Raw genomic sequence first — 19,958 nt, forward strand, 5'->3', positions numbered from 1 at the left:
GGACCAAAGGGGTGGGTGGGCGCGCGCAGCAGTGACTGCCGAGCTTTCAGGGGGAGCGCGTGGGAGGAGGGCGGTTGCTAAAACACAGAGCGGGAGGGGAAGGGGGGGCCGGGGGATTGTATTCTGCGACTGAGGCTGGGCCCGCGCCTGCCCGCCTGTGCGCCATTGTTCTTCCGCTAATAATAACTCATACATCACGTGGCCTGCCCGAAACACGATTAGGCAACCACAGCCCTGTGCTGCTGTTGTTTGTCTAGTAATTTATAAATCCACCTCTCTCACTCTCGCAATCCAACTCTCTCTCTCTCCCTCCCTCTCTCTCCTCCCTTCACCACCACCCCGTTTTAACCCCGCCTCTCTCCCTCGTCGATACTTGGCAAACGCGCAGTAAATCACGACCCGCTCCGCGCTTTCCCGATTTAGCAGCTCCTCATTCTCTCTCTCTCTCTCTCTCCCTTACACATGCACACTTCTCCCCCTTCTCCAACAAGGCCCCTTTACTCTGACCAGCTACTCCAACAACCAAATTGTGAAATTCAAACTTTCGCGCGCGCTGGCTTTGCTCATCCCCGAGTGCCCCCCCCCCTATTCCGGTACACAAACACACACGCTCACAACAGCTTCGCAGTAAAACAAACAACAACACCAACAGCAGCGGCAGCACGCCCGCGTAACGCGCAGTCATGCCAAAGGCCGCGGCCGGGGCCCGCCCGAGCGAGATGGAGATTAGCGCTGTCTTCTTGCAATTACGAACGATAGCATCTCACATTCTCAAAGAGTCGCGCTGTTAATTCGGGTGACTCGCCTGCTCCGCCTCCACCCAGGCCGAGCGGTTGGTCGCGAGAAAACAGGAAAATTGCGCATGGAAAAAGAGTTGAGTGTCGAACAAAGATTCCCAGACACAACAAATATAAAGTAGACATGCAGCTTTGGACGCCCCTCTGGCATGCACTCTACTCTGCCCAGGAAGACAGACTAGCTGAGAAGCTCAGCGGGCCTGACTATGCCGTGTCTAGAGCCGGCGAGGGCATACCAGCCCGTAGAGCAGCCGTGTCCACCGGGCTGCCTATCGTGCTCCTGGCAGGCGCCAAGGGCAAGCCCGTCGAGCAGCCGTGTCCACCGGGCTGCCTATCGTGCTCCTGGCAGGCGCCAAGGGCAAGCCCGTCGAGCAGCCGTGTCCACCGGGCTGCCTATCGAGCTCCTGGCAGGCGACGGCGCTCGGTTAGACAAAGCAGCCCTGACCTGAGCCCCCGCTCTGTTCGCAAGCGTTCGCGCCGACCCTCCTCTTCTCGCCGCATCCGATACGGATCGAACACGCAGCTGCAGTAGCTGCCGCAGCCGCAGGTGCAGCTCACACAACATCCTCTTTCTCCGCAGCGGCATAGAAAGGGCATTACCGCGACACGTGTAGCGCTGCGAAATTAAATTCCAGCCGAATTTGCATACGTAATTTGTACCTATGGCGGTTGCTGGGCACAGTAGCGCCTCCGCAGCGGCGCGCAGCCAGGCATAGGGAGCGCGCGGGGTCGCAAGGGACAAGACTCGGCCCGGGGAGATGAAATGATAACACACCGAGAATACTTGAGCGAGCGTGCGTGTGTGCGTGTGCGTGTGTGTGTGCGTGTGTGTTCTCGCAATTGAAATGGCGCCGGCCCTGGGCGGGAATACCGGAGAGAGAGAGAGAGAGAGAGTAGACGGGATAGACGGAGAGAGCCCTCGAGGTGGGGTGGAGTGAAGGGGCGGGTAAGAGGGTGGGTGAGGGGGCGGCCGCCCGCCGGATCCGAGAGGGGCTCTCTCTCTCTCCACTCTCGCACTATTGGTTGTGCGGCGGCCTCGGCCGCTTCGGCCGCCTCGGCCTCGGGGGTCGCGCGCGGCGCGGGAGGCGGCTGTGAGCCCCCCCCCTCTCCCTTCGTGCTCACCTACCCCCTGCGGCGGGCTCCACAACTCCTTGCTCAACAGCCGCCCCGCCCCCTTCCTCTCCTTCCCTTCAGCCCTTCTCTCACCGCCCGCCCCCTCCTCCACCACCACGACGCTGCACGTAATCAATACAAACACTCTGTACACGAGGCGTTTTGTCCTTGTCATGCGCCATCTCGCCCGCGGGAGATGGAGGCGCGAGGCAGAACACTCGGGTGACGGGCTCGTGACTTTAGGCAAAAACAGGCAGAAATTTTACGCTCGTGTCCCAATATTTTGCATAAAAAAGACAAGTGCTAAAAATGTTGCAACTTTTACAAATTTGTAAGCCTTTAGTGTTTTCCATGTACCAACGATACAACAGTAAGCGGGTTTTGCATAGAGAACAAATATAGTTTAGGACCTCGCTGAAATAGAAAACAAAATCGACATCCCTCGCAAGACGGTCTTTCGGCGTCTACGCGTGTCCCCAAAGTGCGCACGCACGCACGCACGCGCATCTCACAGAGTTAAGCCAAATACAGCGGACGAGTTGACGGAAAGCCTTGGCGCTTTGATTGATGTCGTATGGGTCCCGCAGGAGAGCGGGAGCGCGCGCGCGACACGGAGGCTCGTTTGTCAAACAGGGCGATATCTTTTTACATTCGAGTGAAAGAGAGAGAGGGGCGCTCTCGGTCGGGTTTATACGGCCCACGTTTAGGGGGGGCTGCTGCTGGAGAAGCGGGTGGTATGGCGGGGTTTACAACCACGCATAGGTTCAGGCAAACGGGAGGGAGGAACGGGGGGTGGCGATGTCGTGGAGAGGTACTACCACCGCACACGGCCGTGGGGCGAAGGGAAAGTTGAGTGTTCGTGTGTGAGTACGTGCGTGTGTGTGTGAGTGTGCAGTGTTGAGGACACGGACAGATACATGAGAGACGAGAGGGGAGAGGGGGGGGGGTGCACGGCGGAGCGAGCGAGCTGCTGCTGGGGGGTGCGTGTTGTGTTGCCGGCTTTTAGAAGCAAAAGGGGCGCGCGGTATGGGCGGCGCGGTGCCATCGGGCGCCATCCATCGGGTCCCCAGGCAAAGTGCGGGCGGAGGGTGGCGGGCGAGGCGGGGCGGGGCGGGGCGGGGCGAGGCCGACGGATGGCGGCAAAAATGCGTAAGACGATGGATGGAAGCCCTGCCACATGACGCGATCGGGCTGAAGGGAGGCAAAGCGGCAGGGGAAAGGGAGAGAGAGAGTAAAAAAAAGAAGTCGTTCTCAGAGAGAGACAACCCCTACCCCCTCACCCCTAAACCCCCGCGCCCGAGCGCCCCCAACAACGACCGTCGTGAAGGTGTCGGATTTTAATTCGACGTTTACTGCAGACTTTGTAGTAAAGTATAGAGGGGTTGGAGCGGGAGGTTGCGGTGGACTGTTCGGCCCTTCCCGTTGTTGGCGACACATACACGCACACACACACTCATACACACATGCAACACCGGGCGCAGGGGGTTAGATTGCTGATCGGGCGATAAGGATCGCATCAATTTTAAATCAGTCGACAATGTCGTGGCCCAACGAGCGGGGGATAGTCTGCGCTCACGCAACCGCCAAGCTGGCAGCCGCATGTGCGTGTGTCCCCACGTCACCGATGTTCTCTTCTCTTTTCGCTGTCTCTCTTTTTTTTTTTCCGGCGGGGCGTTTATTTGAAATGTCTTTTATTGATGAGGTTCGCGCAGCAGAGAGCAGACCGCTTCACACAACCTCCACCCCCTCCCCTCTACACCTCTCGAAGCGGGTAGGCTATCCACCTTAGGCCTTTTTCCCCCTTTCCCCTTGCGTCATTACGCTGCCGATGCCTATCTTGACGCATTTGTGCTGTAATCGGTTTGTACCAGTCATTTATACGGTATAAGGCCCCGTGCATAATTTATTGGTCACGCTATACGAAAGAGCGCGCGCGAGGCGGAGCGGCCCAAGGGCGGGGTCCTCCTTCAAGAAGAAGTCGGCCGCGCGCAACTTTTCTGCCGTGTGCCATATCGCAGCATGTGTGTACGTGTAATACTCGTAGCGCCAGGGCACATAGCAGCAGCAGTGTGCAGCAGGGCGAGCATGAAGGCGAGGAGCAGCAGCGGCAGCGGGGGGGCCCCGGCAGGCACACCACACCACCGCCACCGCGCAACTCCTCTTATTCTGCGCGTGTCTGGCTGACCGTGCAGCACCAGGCAGAGCTTATTCGCATTCAAGGAACAAATTCCTGGGCGCCCCGGGTGCCTGGAATGAGGCGTCTGCACACAGTAAAATGAAAGTGTCGGCTCGAAAACTTCGGGGCAAAGTGTTTTGCGGGTTTGTTTGAATTTTAGTTTGTTTTAGAAAACTACCAGCATTTTCTACACTCTACACCCAAGAAAACCATTTCTTCGATTCAAGAAAATTCAGACCTCAATTGAGGATAAGGAAACTTTGGCCTAGTTTGAGGTAAAGTTCCCCCAACTAAGGAAATTTTACCTGCAGTGAACGAAAATTTATTTGAATGGAATTGTCCCCACGTCAAATTTACTAAAATCAAAGAACACGTTTTCTGAAAAACATATAATGACACTCGCGCCGGTCGCCCGCATGTGCGCTGTAGATAGGAACGAGGGGAGGGAGGACTTTTCCTTCTGGTGTAGAGACAGTCTTTAGGGGACTGTCTAAAAATGTTGAAACAACAATTTAAAAATCCCATCTTGAACTGTAACACCGCATTGCGGTGGTGTGCTCGGCCAGCGAGCGAGGGCGGTATGCTGCGCGGCGGGCCGAGGGGGAGGGGGTGGGGGGGCACGAGGCACACCGTTCAGGAACCCGCGCAATGCCATAAGTGCAGGCGGGCGAGAATAACAACAGGGGAGCTCTGCTGGTGACAAAGTGCCGTGCAAGCGACCTGAACGCGCGGAATTGACACGCAATAACTATAATGTTACAGACAGGACGGAAAATAATACAATTACATACATACTGGCTGTGAGGGCTGCCCTCACAGAGCTCAGTGATTTCCTCCGCGGCGAGACCCGTTTGTGCGCCGGGCTTTGGGCCTGTGTGACTCACTCGCCACAATACACACACTGCCGGTGCTGTTGACCGCGGCGGCGCCTCCTCAAATCCTCCCGTGAGCCGCTCCTCTTCTATGATGATGAGGACGCTTTACAACGCCGTTGGGTTGGGCAGAAGGGAGAGAGGGGGGGGGGGAATTAGGATAGGGCCCTCCGCATTGTGTGTGGCGGGGCGCCCCACTATTACGCGTTTACACACACACACGAGCAAGCAGCCCCGTTGGTACACTGAAAGGCCTGCTTGATGACGATATCGACACGTACACTACAAGTGTTTCGCCCGCCTCTATGGCCCTCTCTATCCCCTCCCTGCGCACAACCGTCTTTTCGCACGCGATTGTAAACTGAAAAATTATGATTATAGCACACCCCCCCTCCCTCCTTGGTCCCTGAATGGACGCCGCTCACAGGGGGGGGGGAGCAGGGGGGGGGGATCTATCCCAGCCCAAGCGTCGCTACGGCCGCGGCCCCACGACGGGAGGAGGACCGTAAAACCTGCCGTCAATGACTACTTTTATGCTCACTTACTGTGAGACGCGGGTCCCCCTTTCCGCAGGGGTTGAGCGGGCCTGCTGCGGCCCATGGGGTGTCGGGGCCCAAGGGGGTGGGGGTAGCGGGGGGACCGCCCCCTCAAGGGAGGAGGGGGAGGAGGGCGGCCGTACGGCGCGGCTTTCATGGCGGTGTAAGGCTTACGGATAAGTGAAGTGGTGGTAGAGCGCGGTGGTGTCTGAGACGTTAAAAGAGCAAACTTCCCCCCTTCCAACACACCGCCACTTCCGTCCTGTTTCACGCCTCTTTTTCTCGTCGTTTGTTGCAGCAGCTCGCTTGCGCTTTTGCTCGCTCCTTTTTTCGTTCCGATGCCACGCCACGCCATGCCACAGCCAGCCGGGCGGATCGCTGCAAATAACTTAACGCAGCTCGGTAGTCATTATTCATTGGTCGTCTTCCAGGAAACGGCAGCGCGCGGCAGCGGCGGCAGGCCCGCGTGGCGCCCGCGGAGAGCGCCCGGCCCAGCGGCCCGCGGAGGGGCGCCGGCCATCGCTACACGATAGAGACAAGAGGAGCCTTGTTCCATCCCTCCCTCCCTCCCCCTCGCCTCCCTTCCCCTCTAACCCACTCAGTGCCTCCTCCTCCTCCGCTGCGATCGATCCCACCCAGCGCCAGCGGCGCGGGGCTCAAATCTCCTCTCCCTCTCCCCTTCCCCGTTTACTCTCCATCTTCACCCCTTTCTCCTTGCCTCCCTCTCTGGCTCCCTCCCCCTCTCCCCCATTCCCTCCCTCTCCTCCTCTCCCTCCCTCCCTCTCTCTTCTCTACCCCACGCCCGGGAGCTCCACACGTATACCGTACATACATACCCCACTGCCCTTGCAATAACGACCCACCGAGGAGAAACAAAACCCCGAATCAGCGCGACCGCGCGCGGTGTGGCGCTCAGCGCCGCTCACCGCAAGCGAGCCGATGGCACCCGGCCCACACAGCCTGTTGCCGGAAGTAAGACCGCCCCGCCACCGCCGACACCTGGTGAACACCCAATACCGCAACTACCAGCACACCTATAGCGGCATGACCAGCCGAGACATGGAAATAGATGTGACACTTTTCAAAAACAACAATAAGGGGGGAAAAGAAAGAACGCCTTCGCCTTCTTGAATGGTAGTCGGGGTCCTGATGGGGTGGCCAGAGAGTCGCAGCGTGCTACACAGTCAAGGTAATGACCACGGGCCCAGGCCGGACCCCACCGGACGGCCATAAGGCGCCCCCGCCCCGTCCCGCTACAACCTCGTTGAGCGCCCCCGGACGGTAGACTCGCCCGCAAAACACGCCACTACAGCCATTTGCATAATTACACTTAACGGAGGCGTTTTATTCTCCCACTCAACCTCAGCGAGCTCATTCCCCTTCTCTCTCCGAGCCCCCGCCGCGCGCTCGCTCTCACTCGCGCACACCCAGGGGGGTCTCCGAGCTACAATCCCTTTCGCGTCCATTCGCAAAGAGCGTTAATGCACCGCCGGGCCTACAGGAGGGGAGCGCCCGCGGGCGGCAGGTGGTGGCCTGCAGGCCGGACCCTCTCGAGCCCTTCTGGACCAAGGGGCCCAAGTTCTCCGGACGACGGCCTGCAGGGTGGTGCCCTACCCCCTGCCCTCCCTGCGAGTAAAAGACGCCGCCAAGCCCAGGCCCTGTGTCTGTGACAGTCGACGGCGGCCGGGTAGGAGGTTCGTCCGGAAAGGAAGTCCGGTTTTCCTCAGATTCATTCGGCAAATTAGGGGGGCTCGGCGCCTGCGAGACTCCGGGTAGGCCACCCCGCGGTACACGCATGCACTGCAGGCAGGATGTTGCCTACCTACTAGGCGCTATGGGAGCTTGCACGTTCTGAACCTAACTTGGCAATTTCGAGACTGCGAGAATGGCGGGCATACTTTCTGGATGATCTTAAGACAATCCGGTCGTGCGTCCCTATGCCCACCCGGGTGCCTACCGCGTCCCTGGCATGCGAGAGCGGCCAGGTAGCCGCAAGCCCGTCAATCACCCCTGTGCACCGGGCAGCCTATATCGTGGCCCCGGCAGGCGACAGCATCCGGTTAGGCAAGCCCATCTCCCATCGACCCCCAAATCGCTAACAGCTCTTCAGCAGCAGGTTTTAGAGGATAGGGTGCCCACCACCACACCAGGGCTGTCCCCGCCCCCGCCCCACGCGCGCGCCGGGCGGACGCGAGGGGCCGAGCACAGCCGGTCAGCACGGCCCCATTTCGGTCCAAACAACAGCCATTTCGGCGCGGTGTATAGTCCGACCGCAGACGGGCGCGGCCCGCCCCACCCCACCCCCCGGGGGCTGCTGGACCGCCTCTCCCGGCCCCGCCCCACCCCGCCGGCAGACCACAGAGCGGGCTGCTGCTGCTGGCCAGGGCAGCGGGCGGCAGCGGGGGCCAACACCATAATTATGCCGACTGGTGCGCGGGGGGCGATAGCTGTCAGATATCATCATCTCGCCCCGCCGCGCCCCGCCCAACGCACCCCGGCTGCAATAAAAGACATGGAGCTTCACAACAGTGGTACTCACCCGTAGGCCGCGAGCGTGGGGTCGTAAGGGTAGTAGCCCGTGGTGGGCTGAAGGCCGGCCGGCGTCCACGCCGTCATGTCCGTGGAGCCGCCGTCCTTTAGGCCGTAGGGATTGCTCTGCAACACACAAACGAAAAAAAATTAGGAGACATGAGCAACTATTAAGGGATGATGGACAGACAACACGCTGTCAACACCTGCATTATCACAATTTTATCGCGAGGTGCATCGCGACATTGTCGTACATTGTCGATGTGCAAGCGGAGCGGTAGTTTCCGTCTAAACATCGGCGTAGTTCACTATGCGGCGCCTACGTGCAGTACAGCTGTTTTCTTTGCACAGCTCTGCTCCTATGTTCCGGGCCGCTGACGGCGCCGGCACGCAAGCTGGCTGCACACGACAAAACGAAATGTAAACCGCACAGCAACAACACCGGCAGCAGCAGCAGCATCACAATCAACCAACGCAGCAGCAGCAACAACGGCGGCGGCATCAATTTTACCGCTCACGGGAGATGTGTGTATAATAAGAGCCGGCGCTGTGTGATACCGAACACAAAGGGAGGAGGGAAGGAGAGGGGAACAAGGGGCGGAAGTGCTAAACGCCCCCTTCGCCCCTCCCCCTATATACCGGCCTTGTTCCGAAATGGGGAAGCGGTCCGTATAGAAGGGCGAGAGCGAGGGTCCGAGTTTGGAAAAGGAGGGGGGAAGGGGGGCGCCACTGCCACCACCGCTGCTGCTTCTACTGCCCCTCTGAGGGGCCTTCCGAGGGCTTCCCTTTGATGGATATCGGGGTATTGGCCCCAGCCCCAGCACCTCTCTCTCTCTTCCTCCCTCCCTCTTCTCTCTCTCTCTCTCTCTCTCTTTCTCTCTGCCCCCCCCCCCTCATCCTTTTGGAGGCCCAAGTGGCGCAAGTGGGGCGCGTGGTTGAGCCCCAACGCCTTCCCTCTGCCCTTCCCTCCCTCCCTTATACTCCCTCTCCTCGGTTGTTGCGTGGCCGGTGGGGCCCTCCGCCGTGAAGGCGCGGGGTGGGGGCGGCTGGCCGGACTTTATTCCCTCCCCCCGAGTGTGACCAGCGTCATTACACGCGCGTGAGAACATTGTAATTACAGGCGCCACCCAGGACCCACCCGACAGCAAAACTCTACGACGAACAACCGAAAAAAAAAACAAAAAAAAAAACCGAACATGTTTTGGGGTCATCGAAGACTTGCATTTTTCATCTCTAATTTTTAATTCACTCGCCCCTTCTTCTCCGCCTATCTTTGTTATTTTCAATTTTTTAATTTTTCTTTTTTGGAAATTGTAAAATATTAACAACTCGTCAGTTGCACGACACGTCCCTGCATATGCACGAGGCGCCTCCAGCCATTGGCTCATGCATTAATGGCTGATGCACGGAGACACGGCCCACCACGAGGCCCTCGCCCAGCAACAGCAACACAATGACAAAGTGGCGGTCGCGTGGGAACCAGAGGGAACCCTGCCGACACGGCCACTACAAATTCGCGACAAGCATACATGAATGTTTTTAATTTTTTCCCTCCTCCTCCTCCTTCTTCTCCTCCTGCTCCTCCTCCAAGGAGGGAAGTGCATTTGCCGGGCCGCTGGTTCCAGGAGGAAGAGAGGAGATACACTCCGCTCCATACCAATGAATTTATAAGGTCGTGAGAAAATCATGGACCGTGTCCGTGTGTTGCGGGGCGAAGGAGGCGCTCGGGCGAAGTTGGAGGAAGGAGAAGGGGGAGGGGGGAGCAGAGACTCATCCGAGCCATAGGGGGTACAACACCAGGGCATTGTGTTTCCAGGCAGGGCTATACACAGCGCGACGCTGCGGGCCGCGAGTAGCGCAATGGTACTGCAGCGCAAAGTTAAAGTACGGCACGGTGACGTGTGCAGCAGGAAGCGGCTGTACTGTACACATTGTTGTATAGGGAAACTGTTATCATCAATGTGGTTATTGAAGAAGAAGAAGCACGACCGTTGGAGAGAATTTCCTGCTCTCCCCCGTCGTTAGACATCCTCCTCCACCCCCATGACAAATACACACACACAACGCGTGTGTATGGGGGGGATGGGAGGGGACAGAGACGGAGAGGAAGAGGCACGCGGGGCGGCAAGAGGGAACAGGCTGGGACAGCAAAAGGGCTCCAACTTGGCTGCAAAGTCACGGCCGAAGCTGCGGAAACTTTGAGCCGCGCGCGCGCGCTGCTGGCGCCGCTGCTGTGATACCTCCCCAATCCCCCCTTCCCCCTCCCTCCACCGCCGCTGCGTGGCCGACGGGGGGTACGGAAGGGCAAACTACAAAGTTTTCCCGATACTTGGCGAAGACTACACTTAGGCCTGTAGGGCGTGGCGTCGCGTGGCGGCTAATTCAGTTCGTGCCGCCGCGCCACCGCTTGTCGTCCGGCCCGCGACACACGACGGACGGACAGCCCGGCAACACTAGCCGCGCACACGTGCGACACGCGCTCGACTTTAGCTTTCAGTTGAGGACAGATTAAATGTTAACAAAACACTACCTTATTGCTTCAAGAGTTTTGAAAAAGAAAAGCGTGACAATTTTACAAACGTTCAGAAACTTTTCAGTGACAACGATCCTTTCGCTGTGAGAAATAGGTAGAAAGGTTTACAACAAAAAATTTCCAAGACGCAAGTTGTAAAATTACAATTTGTATAATCTTTTAAGTACATGCAGTACCTAAAATCCATTTGCGTGCTCTCGTAAAATTTACAACTTAAATTATATTTTGAGTTTAGAAAAATGTTGTAAATTTACGACGATATTTTTCTGTGTTTAGAAACGATGGTAATCCGTCAGCAAATTTTAGATAATTTTTTGTTTTGTTTTTAGTTGAAAAACGTTGTGTCACGAAGAAAAGTGCGAGAAGGACGACGCACCACTGCTGCTATATCGGACGGTATTAGCGATTAATTGAAATTAGGGCCGCTAATCCCTTTCCCCGGGCCGGGCGATACGGGTCGGTGCGTGATTAGAGCCGCCGGCACATCAAACGCCCCGCGGCCACGCCGCGCCACGCCGCGGTCGAGATTCAGGATTGGCTCCTTATCAGGGCGGCGCGGCCGACTTCAAAGGGCCGGGCCGGCCTGATAAGCCGCTCCGAGCGACAGGTGTCAATCAGGGGCTTAACTGCACAAGGCGCTAAGATAACGGCCGCACGCCGCGGCCGGCCCTCTCTCCTCTGCTGCGCTCCGGCCGATCCACAAAAAACGTCCAAAACACACGCATTTCCATACCTGTCTCTCCTGCTTCTGGCTGCTGCAGCAAGTGGGAGTGCCATACATGACCCCCCAAGCACTCACTCCCCACTCACCACCTCCCCATCGCGGACCCCTACTACAAAGGGGGAGGGAGGGCAGGGCTTTGAATGGCGTGCAGTGCCAATATTTCGGTGGACGCTCATGCGCACGCAACAGTGCGATTATTTCTAAAAGCCATGACACAGGGGTGGAGTGGAAGTGGCCGCGCGGCACGGCACCACCAGCAGCACCGGACACGGCACGGCGCGCCATCAGCTCTGGCATGGGCGCCGGCAATTACTATCGAAGCTTCGCGTTGGTTGGCAACATTATTGCTATTTAGGACTTTCCTGTCCCCCCACAGGTGATGTGCCTCCCGGCCCGTATACACGTTGAGGTATTTTTATGGTTTGCTTTTTTTACTATATTCCCGCGCAGTTCGTGACAGTCGCTATAAAGTTTGATGATCGACGAGCACAACAGTGTTTTCTCTTTCACGGCCCCGCGAGGCTTGCCGCGCTGCCGTGGCGTGGCCGCGCGGTTACAACGCGGGGCGGGGGGAGCATTTAGAGCGAGGGGGCGGGGCGGGGCCATAGGACCGCCGGGAGCACGATCACGATCAGTTAATTCCATGTTCCACTCGCGACTAGCGTGGCGCTGCGAGTATGAACAAGCCGATTTCTACACACAAGATGGCCGGTACATCCTCCTTAAACCTAAAACCCCTTCCCACCTCAGATATTCATGTCTTTTCCGTGTGCGTACTGACCGGCAGCCGGCGTATCCCCTTCCCTTCCTTCACCCACGGTTACTTCAAAGACGACAAAAAAAAAATACAAAAATAATAATAAACGTATTCCTGGCCGAGGTGGTCGCACCCCGCGAGTTCGCTCCGACAAGATGGAGCGGCCTGAAGGCCCGGGAGGCCCGGGAGGCCCGGCAGGCCCGGCAGGCCAGGTCTCGCTGGCACGAGATCCTCAAGGAGAGGCACCCGTTCGGTAGCTGATGGCTGCCCCGCCCCGCACCCCGCCCGGGCGACTCGCCCCGGGGCGATCCTGGCCCCCGTCATTAGCCATTGGGTGGCGGGGCGCGGCGGGGCGTGGCGGGGCGTGGCGGGGCGTAGGCGTGGCCCACCGCTATTGGCTGACCGGCGCAATTATCGTTATGAGGCCTCCCGGGCCACCTCGCCGGGACGATAATGACCCCCTGGACGGCGACGGGCGCGGCCGGCGAGCGCGGCGCCATCTGGCGGCAGCGGCGGGGAACCGGAGCGGACACCGGACCAGAGGGCGGCACAAGTTTCAACTCTTTCACTCATACTTTGCGATGGACAAAATGCCAAAGACAACGCGGGGCAGCAACACGGGAAACACGCACCAATATCACAATACAAACACACACACTCAGCTCAGACACAGACGAAGCATCCCCCTTCGGCCCTCTCTAATCACAGCGGAAGGGCTGCTGCTGCTCCGCAGTGTCCGGGGGCGGCGGGGCGCGCGGAGCAGCAGTCATTGCTGCGCGTCTCCACGACCTAACCGATTTACCGGACCATTACGCCCAGCGCCGCCCAAACAATCCCGGCCGGGGCGTGGCAGGGCGTGGCGGCCCACCCCTCCCCCGGGCCGCCTTGCGCCCCCGCCGCGGTTGTTCCGCGTCGTTCCACAGGACGCCAACGCTACACCACCCCAACCCCACCACCCCCCGTGGCAGACCACGCGGCCGCTCCCGCTCGATTCGGCCAAGCACTTTGCACCAACCAATTCATCTTATTCCCCGCTGGATTTTTATTGTTTTATTCTTATTTTACTTTGCCTTAATTTTTTTTTCGTGTTTGCTTCGAATGGTAAGACCAGCAAAGGAGTAAATGTGGGTGTTCCGCTAGATGTTTCGTTTCCGCTACACTGCTACTGCTACCCGCGACGGAGAAGAACCGTGTTCTTTCCCGTTTTGCGTTTTGGTCGCGCAAATACGTAGATCCTAAGGTGCGACGCGATGCCGAGGGGTCGGGAGCAGGGCTATGTGGAGAGTGTGGTGTGCTAGAGCATGCGGGGGAAGGGGGAGCAGCAGCCGTGCATCACCGTGCCATCTAAATTGGCGAGGGCCGGCCACGTGTGGCTCCACCCCAACCCATCCAACCCCACCCCGCCCTCGTGGAACGCCCCGCTGCCCGCCAATTAATACGTGATGCAGTGTGTGCACTTAGGCCCCACCCCGGCGCAACAGGGCGCATCTCCTGTGCCCCCGTAGGGACCGAACCCTTTTACTGTTAAACGCGCCTTCGCCAATAAAATCGAATAACACGTTAAATAAAACACGAGGAAACACGCGACTGTTACACATGGAGAGGCTGATCGCGCGCGATCGAGAAAAATTGCGTGAAAATAAAATACACATGACGGGGGCGTTACTAGCAAATTCATCCCTTCCACCCCGGGCTCCCCCAGCTTGCTTCCCTCGGCAGCAAAATTGAAAGGGACCCATGGATATATAAAGGAGATGTGCTATAAGGCCAATAGCCCCGCGAGGCCCCGGCCGCCACGCTCCGCCACGCCCGCGACGGCACCCTCCCCTACCCTAAGAACCGTCCCCGGGGGGAAGGAGGGAGGAGCAGGCAGGCGCCGGGAGATGGAGAGAGAGTTGGGGCTCACGGACGAGTGCAAGAGAGAGGCCCTAATTCCCTTCCCACCCCTTAAAAATCACCCCTCTCTGTCACTCCCCCAGCTGGGCGCACGCGGCGCGCCGCGCGGGCCCGGGCGCACTACTGGAAGTGGCGCTGCGGGTTCCTCACGCGCCCGGCGGAGGGAGAGTGAGTGAGAGAGAGGAGGCGAGGGAAGAGGGGTGAATTGCTTTCATGGAGAGGGGAGGGGGTGGAAATGCACTCAATCTTGCCTTCACACCCCCTAACCGCGCCCCAACCGCATTCCGGCCGGCGGCCCACCCCCTGCCATTCTCAGACGCCCCGCCACGCCCCGCCACGCCCCGCCACACTACGCCTCGCTACGCCACCGCTCGCGCCCTCCACACTCCGTACCCTTATGCTTTCCCTTTGGCCCTGCCACGCCACGCCGCGCTGCTACCACAGGTATCCAGGCGCCATACCAGACCTGCAATCCCACGCAGACACGCCCACGGCTACAGCCGCAACCCCTAAGGGAGGCCGGGATACAGGGGAGCAGGCAGACGCGGCCCGGGCCGCCAGGACCCGAAGGAGGACCCAAGAGGAGTGGAGGGGGACCCGAGAAGGAGGACCCAAAGGACGACCCGAAGGAGTGCCCAAAGGAGGTCCAAAAGGAGAACCCCCAAGGACGACCCAAAAGGACCCGTGGAGGACCGAAAGAGGGTCCCAATGGAGAACCCGAAAGAGGACCCGAAGGAAGGCTCGAAGGCTCGAAGGAGAACCCGAAGGAGGTGGCTGAGGGGGACATACGAAGGAGGTGGCCGACCAACGCGGCAGGAAGCGAGAGCAGAGCGGGGCTGGGCTGGGCCGGGCATCGTAGCCCTCGCAAGGGGCCGTATGGCACGGCGCAGATTTATGGCTTTTCGGTTTATAAAGTTATGCCATAGATCTTTATCAAAATCAGTTTTATCGGCGAGCGCGCGCGTGTTTCCCTCGCTCACCCTCGTCGTCCTCCTCCTCACGCGCGCGAATTTATTTCGGGGTCTGGAAGTGCTTTATTTCGCGAAACACTTGATGAAATGGCTATTACAGTAATGGCCGCAGCAACAGGAGCCATTCCGCAGCAAGTGTGTGCAGGAGCCGCAGAGCGGCGCAGAGCAGAGCTATTGCTGCTCACTCGCCGCACGCCGGGCGTGAAATATTTCCCAGACAATCAAATCCTATTTTCGGGGTCTATAGGCGGCGGCCGGGAGAGGGGTGGGGCGCCGCCGTCGGGCCCGTCCGCACAGCGTCCGCCCCTCGCCGCACCGCTCTCCCAATCACATGTGCGGGGACGGGAGTGTGAGTGAGTGAGTGTGTGTGTTTTGATATTATTATTATTATTATTCGCGTCCGCGTCCTTCCTTTATAGGACGTGTAATCTCGTCACCTCTGCGCCGTAAAGTAACCCAACAAATGCTGCCAGCACAGAGGTGTGTCGTTTCGTTTGATCGACGACCTGGCTCCCTCGCTCGATGTGTCACATTCCCAAACACCACCTTGCCTTATACCACCTCCGTCTCTCCAACGACGCACAATCCCCTCCACCACCAGGAAGCCTCCGCTGCAGCGCCGGGCATCCCTTTCTATTCGACTTGCAACAAACTCATTCCCTCCCACCCCACCCTCTATCCCGCAGCGCGGGTCGAAACGCGCTCACCCAATTTAAGTCGCGTCTTAATTGGATAATAGAATTGCAAATGAATCGCGGGGCTGACAAAATGTTTACGAAAGCGATAAAAGAGCTCGCTGGCACGGCTGCGCGCCCCGTTCTGGCCTCCGTTCTGGCCCCCGGCCGGGTTGGGCCGGGCCCGTTTGGGGCGCCTCCAAGGTGCGGTCATGTCGACGCAATCCCCAGCGCATTTGCGCCGGGTAAACAACAACAGCAGAAGCAACGTGGTGTAGAATAGATTTTGGAGCAGGTCGAGAGTTGGGCTGCCCGGACATGGACAGGGCCAGTCGCAGGCAGGAGGACCGCTTTGGGGAGTGCAGTGAGTGAATGACTGGACACGGCCCATGGCCCGACCGCACCCCGCTGCTCATGTCCTCGTCCGTCATTGGGTGCCACTCGGCCGCGCTCGACCCCACCGCGTCGCAGAGCGCGGCGACACATCCATCTTCCAACGCCCACTCCTCGACCCGCCCCGCCCCGCTCCCGCCGCGCCCAGGTGCAGCCGCCCCACCGCCCCGCCCCGCCCCGCCCTGGCTGGTCCCGCAGGACCCCGCCGTGCCGCCGGGCGCGCACTTGTTGCTGCCCCACCTGCAGCACCGGCGGCGCCACCGCACTCAGGCCCCTCCGAGCGCAAAAAGAAATGAACAAATTCCTACCGCGTCGCACAATGAAATCTGGTCGAAAAATGGAGAGGTGACATTGCAGGGGGGACGAGGACGGCGGACGACGTGTCGGCATGCGACCGCGTGTACGTGCGAGCGGGCCGTGGCAGGCGCCACTCGATGGGGAGAGCACGAAGCACGACGGAGAACCCGCCGGAGAGCCCAGATGCTGGCGTGCACGCGGGGCAGTCCGCTGGAGAGCCCAGTGGAGAGCGGCAGCAAGGACGGGCGGAGAAACCGATCGGGAAAAAATCGGAAGAGATCGCTGGCGGAGAGCCCGCGGGAGAGGCCCGCTGGAGACTGGCAATAAAGGGCAAAGATGGAGAGCACGCTGGGCAGCCCGCTGGAGACGGGCTATGAAGGGCAAAGCTGAAGAGCACGCTGGACAGCCCGCTGGAGGCGAATTGTGAAGGGCGAAGCTGGAGAACAAGCCAGAGAGCAAGCTGGAGAGCAAGCTATGGAGAAGCACGCTGATCGGATCCGAAGTCCCGGGTAGGGGCGTGCAGTGCGGCCGCATGACGTGAACGAAAGAGCCGCGATGCGACGTCGACATCAACGGCTGTCAGACCGCCAAAGACGACGGCAACGGCACCGTGTCGATAAGAAGGGGAGAGGGAGGCGAATAAATCCCCCCGCGAGTGGCGCGCCGCGCCCGGGCCGCGCGCCTGACGGACAGCCTCGGCGAGGGGGACGAGCACCGCGTCGGGCCGAGCCACGAGGATCGCGCAGCCGGGCCGGATTCCAGAAATGAATGGCGAGTCGACGGAGAGGGGGGGGGGCAGAAGCGTGCAAGAGCTAGAGACGCAGAGAGTGAGGGAGCGAGAGAGAAAAAGAGAGCGTCAGGGGCCTAAATGACACATCTTTACATTCCTCCTCTTCACCGCGCGCCGCCCAAATGAAAAGATGAAATGCACGCCTTGGTATAATTACAGAGAGAAAGACGGCGGCGGCCGTCGTGCGCCCCTGCGTGACGCGGAGGTGCGGGCCCCGCGGCCGCGCCGCACACGCGACCGGGTCGTGACGCGGAGCAGGGCGAGCGGCACCGCCGCCGTTAGGGCACCGCGGCCAGAGAAGACGGAACAGAGAAAACTTCTTTGGGCTGGCGCGCTGGCGCCGGTGCCGCGCATGGCACGGCCGCCGCCCATGGCCCGCAGCATGGCCGTGCGCGTGTGGGCCACACGCTGGAGGTGCGCCCGGCTCCCGGCCCCGGCTGCGTGGACCGGACCGGACCGGACCGTGTCGAAACGCACCGCCACTGTAATAACAAGTCGGGTCGGCGCGGACAAGACTTACCAGCGGAGAGTAGAAGGCCGAGCTGTCCACCCCTATGCTGGGGTAGGGGTTCTGGTCGGTGGAAGGGTAGGGGGTGCCGTAGACGCCGACGGGGCCGACGCCCGACGACGACAGCCTCGGGTACGAGGACAGCGCCGCCAGCCTGGCCGAGTCGTACTGGCACGAGCACACAGTCTGTCCGGACACGGGGTCCGTCATGATGGGCCTGCCATTCTCGCAGCACGACGATCCTGGCGGCGGCGGGGGGCCCGACCCCGGGCCGGGGGGCCCCCCGCCCGGCACGGGGCCCGACCCGGGCACCGGTCCGGGCACCGCACCCGGCGTCGTCGACGGCCCCAGCGGCACCGCCGACGCCCCCGTGTTGGACGGGGTCCCTCCCGCGGGGCTCACCGCGCCGGAGCCCGCGCCCGCGGGAGGCGAGGTGGACGCGGTGGGTTGTCCTGCCACCAGCAGCTGCAACACAAGAAACGGGCACAAGGGTTAGAGGGCGGAGCATATTTTTCATACCCATGCGAGATGCGGTCATGTCGGCACACATGAAGGGACGGCCAAATGTTTGTGTAACCCGGTCTGTTTGCGCCGGGCCAGCGACCCCCCTGGCGCACAAAGTGACACTGGCGCGGCCAATCTGGGCCCGTCAAAGCTAGGTTAGGATCCTGTATCCGCCGTGATTGCAGGGTGATTGCCAGGCCGGTGGCAGGGCGGAGCCGGTGGAGCCTCCCCTTGTTTGAACAACCCCCTCTCTCTCTCTCTCTCTCCCCGCCCCCGACGACCCCCCGGCGGCCGCGCGCTCCGAGCCCTTTCTAAAGCGTACTACAGCGACCCCCGCCTAAGTGCAAAGCAAATGTTTGCATGTTTGGCCAAGCCACCGGCACCGTCCCCCGCAACGCCCCCGCGCGCGGGGCGCGCACCCTCGCGCGATGCGATCCGCAGCCTCGCAAAGCACCCACCTCCCATCACGTATCACGAGTAGACGCAAGAGTGCAGCCCCCACCCACCCTCCACCTTTCCAGTACTTGGATACATATCACGGTGTCGGTACCTCTGCGACTGGACGGGGCGGCCCACCCCCGGGCCAGCCACCCTCCACCGCGCAGCTCCACCCCCCCCCCCCCCCCCCCCCCCCCCCCTCCCCTCCACTCGACAATGTGACCCCCGAGGGGAAGGTCTGCTGAGGGATGCGGGAGGAGGAGGGGCGGGGGGAATGCAAATGATGACAATTCACCCACATACCCCCCAGCTCTGTCACCAGCCCCGGAGGGACACCCCTCTCCCCCGACCCTCCCCCTTCTCCCCTTCCTCATCTCATCGTATCTGTTCCCCGTATTACCAACGGCAATCATTCACGAGCGGCGAGAGGGGGTAAAATAAAAAGCGAGGAAAACAAGATAGAATTTATACACACTCACCGCTCCCCCTCCCCACTTCTCGCCGTTTCGGATAAAAAGCGGGAGTAGAATTGTTTCGTTTTGTTCTTTACATTTCAATTCGTGGCCTCTGTAGCGATTACGCGCGCCCAGGCTTTGTCAAAACTTTTCCACTTCCACTCACAATGGAGCGAGAACAGGCCAAATTCATCTGTTTCCTTTCCTTCCGCGTTTTCTAGTTTGTATATAATACGTACATGACAATGTGTGTGTAAGGCCAAACACTTTACTCAACAAGAAGAGGCAATTTCATGCATCTCTGCAGCCGGGTCAGCAGCTCGGCCGCAAGAAGACAATGGGCGAGCGTAGCAGCTCTGCAGCAGCTAGCCAGATCAACGGGAGCTCAGACAAGAAGTACGTCGCGGTGGTAGCGCTGGAGTCCCCCGTACGCCCCCATCTCCCTCAAGGGAATCCCTCTGCTCTCCAAGCCTTTCGGAGCGCCCCAAGCTGCTCCCCTCGCCCACGCCAGCCCGGGGGTTTCCTCGCGATGCAACGCACCGGGAAACCCTGGGGAACACCACGACTGACTTCTTCTCCTTAGCAGCGCGGTGGCGGGAAACTCTAGACTAAGGCCCCGTCGAGGACATCGTTCACCCGTCCACACCGTCATTCATAGAACGCCGAGCCAAACATCAAATAGATACAAGAATTCAATTGAAAATCTATTTTCTAAATTTAATACAATGATTCACTCATTAGAGGTTATTTTAATTTCTTTTGGGAAAATTTACTTCTCTAGCCTTGGGCACTGCATTTTGACTGCAGCATGGGCCAATTACAGACGCACCTGCCACCACCTCCCCACCGAGCCGGATCGGGTTACACGGCACCAACCGAATATGTACACACACACACCATACTTATTGTCGCGGAGTCGGTGTGCGGAGTCAAGTCAGTCTGACGCCGCGGGCGGGATCGCCAGGAGGGGTGAGAGGGAGGAGGGGTGCGGAGGG

General features: G+C 59.8%; 1 protein-coding gene across 1 annotated transcript in view; it reads right to left on the bottom strand.

Annotated features, from left to right (window-relative positions):
• The window catches only part of LOC113202427 (homeobox protein caupolican-like), an 85,084-nt gene that overhangs the window by 30,044 nt on the left and 35,082 nt on the right, over positions 1-19,958 (bottom strand). Inside the window, exons 4-5 of the mRNA XM_052266172.1 lie at positions 17,579-18,031; positions 8,034-8,149 (exon numbers count right to left, since the gene is read on the bottom strand). Of these exons, the coding sequence (XP_052122132.1) occupies positions 8,034-8,149; positions 17,579-18,031 (569 nt within the window). The remainder of the gene's footprint in view (positions 1-8,033; positions 8,150-17,578; positions 18,032-19,958) is intronic.

Source organism: Frankliniella occidentalis, unplaced genomic scaffold (assembly GCF_000697945.3).
Source record: "Frankliniella occidentalis isolate FOCC.00 unplaced genomic scaffold, Focc_3.1 Scaffold36, whole genome shotgun sequence".
Classification (NCBI taxonomy): Eukaryota; Metazoa; Arthropoda; class Insecta; order Thysanoptera; family Thripidae; genus Frankliniella; species Frankliniella occidentalis.